Here is a 2,800-nt window from a genome sequence, read left to right as displayed (position 1 = left end):
CGCTTGTCAATTTGGGCCCTTGACAAGAAAAGTAAAAGAATCAGTTCACAATTTCGTGTTGAAGTATCAATAATTTTTTTTTTTTTTTTTTTTTTTTTGAGAAAACTTATGATTATTTCTTTCATGTTGTTTGTGAACTTAGGATAAGGTTATAGGTACACACCGAATGACATATATCTTTTGTTTATGGTTGTGCTAAAAGTTAATAGATCTTATCAAATTCATCTTATAGATTTCGTTCATCAACCATTATTATATAACAAAGATGAAATTGAATATGCGATATGTCTTTATATCTGTCTTAGGGATCCCTCTGTCTTATTATCATTATATAATATTATAGGAAGATTCGATTACTATAGATCAAGCAATATTAAAAGGTAACTAACAATAAAAAAAAATCTAAAAATAAAGTTGATCTAATCCGGTTGATTACAAATTATTATGTAAATCTAATACATTTAAGTTTGTTTTCTAAAACTACAAATCTAAAAGAATGAAAATGAATTTTTTATGGAAATTTTGAGAAAAAAAAAAAAATAGATCTTCTTAACAATTGTAAAAATAAAACAAAATCAATTATTGAGTTTTGTCACCATGTTAATCACAATGCCTAGAAAGTGAAAACTAGTTGCAAAACCAAAAAAAGATAAAAACAAACAATTGCCCAACGCATCCACGGGGAGGGAGAACTTGGAAGATTTTCAGCCGACGAACGCTAGGGTTTAACAGTCATCAATCTTCAATTTGGCGGCTGCAAAGACAGTAAATTCTTCTCCTTTTCCAAAATTTACAACTTACGGTGATCCAGATCACAAGCAACAGACATCCAACGTGTATTTCCTTGGCATTCGTTTCTAGGGTTTTAAAATTGATGCTCTTACAGGTTACACGATCGAAACCCCATCAATTTCTAGCTTCCACTCTAGGTAATCTTACAAAGCACTTCCAATCTACAACCACAAATACTATGAAAGAAATCAAAACAAAAAAACACACAAATCCGTCATCACCATTGAATCCAGATACAAAATGTTCTTCGAGTGTCAAATCAACCCCAGAAATCGAAAAGAAATATGTTCATCGTGTATATGATGCAATTGCACCTCATTTTAGTGCAACCCGGTTTGCGAAATGGCCCAAAGTTTCAGCCTTTTTGAACAATTTGCCATCCGGGTCTGTGATTCTAGATGCAGGATGTGGTAATGGCAAGTATCTCGGTTTGAATCCCAATTGTTTCTTCATTGGTTGTGATATAAGCGCACCCCTTATTCAGATCTGTAGCGACAGAGGCCATGAGGTTTTTGTAGCAGATGCTGTGAATCTTCCATACCGAAGCTCATTAGCAGATGCTGCAATTTCGATTGCGGTTTTGCATCATCTTAGTACTGAAAGTAGGAGGAAGAAAGCCATTGAAGAACTGGTTCGAACTGTGAAAAAGGGTGGGCATGTTTTGATCACTGTTTGGGCTGTCGAGCAAGAAGATAGATCTTTACTGAATAAGTGGACCCCACTTACGGATAAGTATTTAGAAGAATGGATTGGACCAGGTAGTCCACGGATTCGTAGCTCTTCTTCAGTCACCTTAGAAAGCATTCCTGAAACTGAGGTGAGTGTTTCACAGGAAGAAGAGGAATTTAAAGATTTTGGTAATCTGAGTTTAGGGGAAGAGGGAATGGAAAGTGAATTTAAAGAAGATAGGGAAAGGGAAAGAGAAAGGCAACAGGAGTATTTTGTGCCATGGCATTTGCCTTATCATAGAGCAGAAGTGAGTGGAGCTTCTGTAGGAGCAGTGGAGAATGGTCTTGCAAGGAAAGATGATCAAAAGGGTGCAATCGTCTATGACAGATATTACCATGTGTTTGGTGAAGGTGAACTTGAAAGGTAATCTTCTAATTTCTATATTGTTTCTTGGGTTGAATGCAAAAAGTAGTAACATACTTCCATTTATTTGTTATTATTATTATTATAGCATCTTACATTTATTTGTTATGTGTCTTGCATTTAGCCTGTTGTTCATAAAATGTTGTAATATGTAAGGTCTAAGGTGGTGTATATTGTGTTGCTATGCATAGTATAAGTTAATTGATTTTATTATATATAGGGTTAAAAGGGTATTTGAGTAATTTTAACAAGGAGATGTCAGGAATTGAATTCCATGGGGTTCAGTTTCCCGATGGAATGTTGTAATCCTTTGGCCCACATGGTGACAGAATGAGAGTTTATAAGCTTTAAGTCAATTTTTTTTATTGGGTTTTCTTTTCTCAGGTTGGTTTGTGGCATGAAGAATGCAGTTATTGTGGATCAATTTTTTGACAAGTCTAACTGGTGTGTCATTCTCCAGAAAACTTCATGTTAGATCATATTCTGATGCATTTCTTGCTAAAAAAAGGTGTGATCAAAATGAATGCAAATCCACAACTTTTTTTTAGCAGTTTTGGTTTCCAGATTTATATTCAATGACTCCTGATTTCAGGTGTAGCATTCTGTAATTTTTTGTGAACTTGTTATATTTAAATGTATTCGAAACTAGGCTTCTGTTGAATGGAAAGGGTTATCAACGTACAACTTTGAATGTATGTGGTACAAATCGTTCGTAGCATACCCATTCAAAATGCTTTTATTTGTTATTTAAAATATAAGATAACTGCTTGTGAGCAATTGCCAAGTTTGTGAAAAAAACTCTTTAATTTTTTTTTCAGTAAAAACTCACATTTGGCAACTTTTTGGTTTTGACCAGATTTTTTGTTTTGAGTCGTAATTCTGTTGTTTTTCATATTTTTGTTTATGGCGTTCTTTA

General features: G+C 33.9%; 1 protein-coding gene across 1 annotated transcript; it reads left to right on the top strand.

Moving 5' to 3' along the window:
- Positions 1-638: 638 nt before the first annotated feature.
- LOC111909289 (tRNA (carboxymethyluridine(34)-5-O)-methyltransferase) lies at positions 639-2,579 on the top strand. The gene is made up of 2 exons (XM_023905083.2): positions 639-1,884; positions 2,269-2,579. Exons 1-2 carry the CDS (start codon positions 875-877, stop codon positions 2,357-2,359), a joined length of 1,101 nt encoding a protein of 366 aa, XP_023760851.1. The 5' UTR covers positions 639-874; the 3' UTR covers positions 2,360-2,579.
- Positions 2,580-2,800: the final 221 nt, after the last annotated feature.

Source organism: Lactuca sativa, chromosome 1 (genome assembly GCF_002870075.4).
Source record: "Lactuca sativa cultivar Salinas chromosome 1, Lsat_Salinas_v11, whole genome shotgun sequence".
NCBI classification, from domain to species: Eukaryota; Viridiplantae; Streptophyta; class Magnoliopsida; order Asterales; family Asteraceae; genus Lactuca; species Lactuca sativa.
The sequence above is the reverse complement of the archived record's forward strand: the minus strand, read 5'-3'. Positions and strand labels throughout refer to the sequence as shown.

Bases quoted from the DNA above. Each gene is read 5' to 3' on its own strand.
- LOC111909289 (XM_023905083.2), top strand. From the start codon at position 875: ATGCTCTTACAGGTTACACGATCGAAACCCCATCAATTTCTAGCTTCC. The intron at 1,885-2,268 runs GTAATCTTCTAA...TTCTTTTCTCAG, and splicing joins GGTGAAGGTGAACTTGAAAG to GTTGGTTTGTGGCATGAAGA.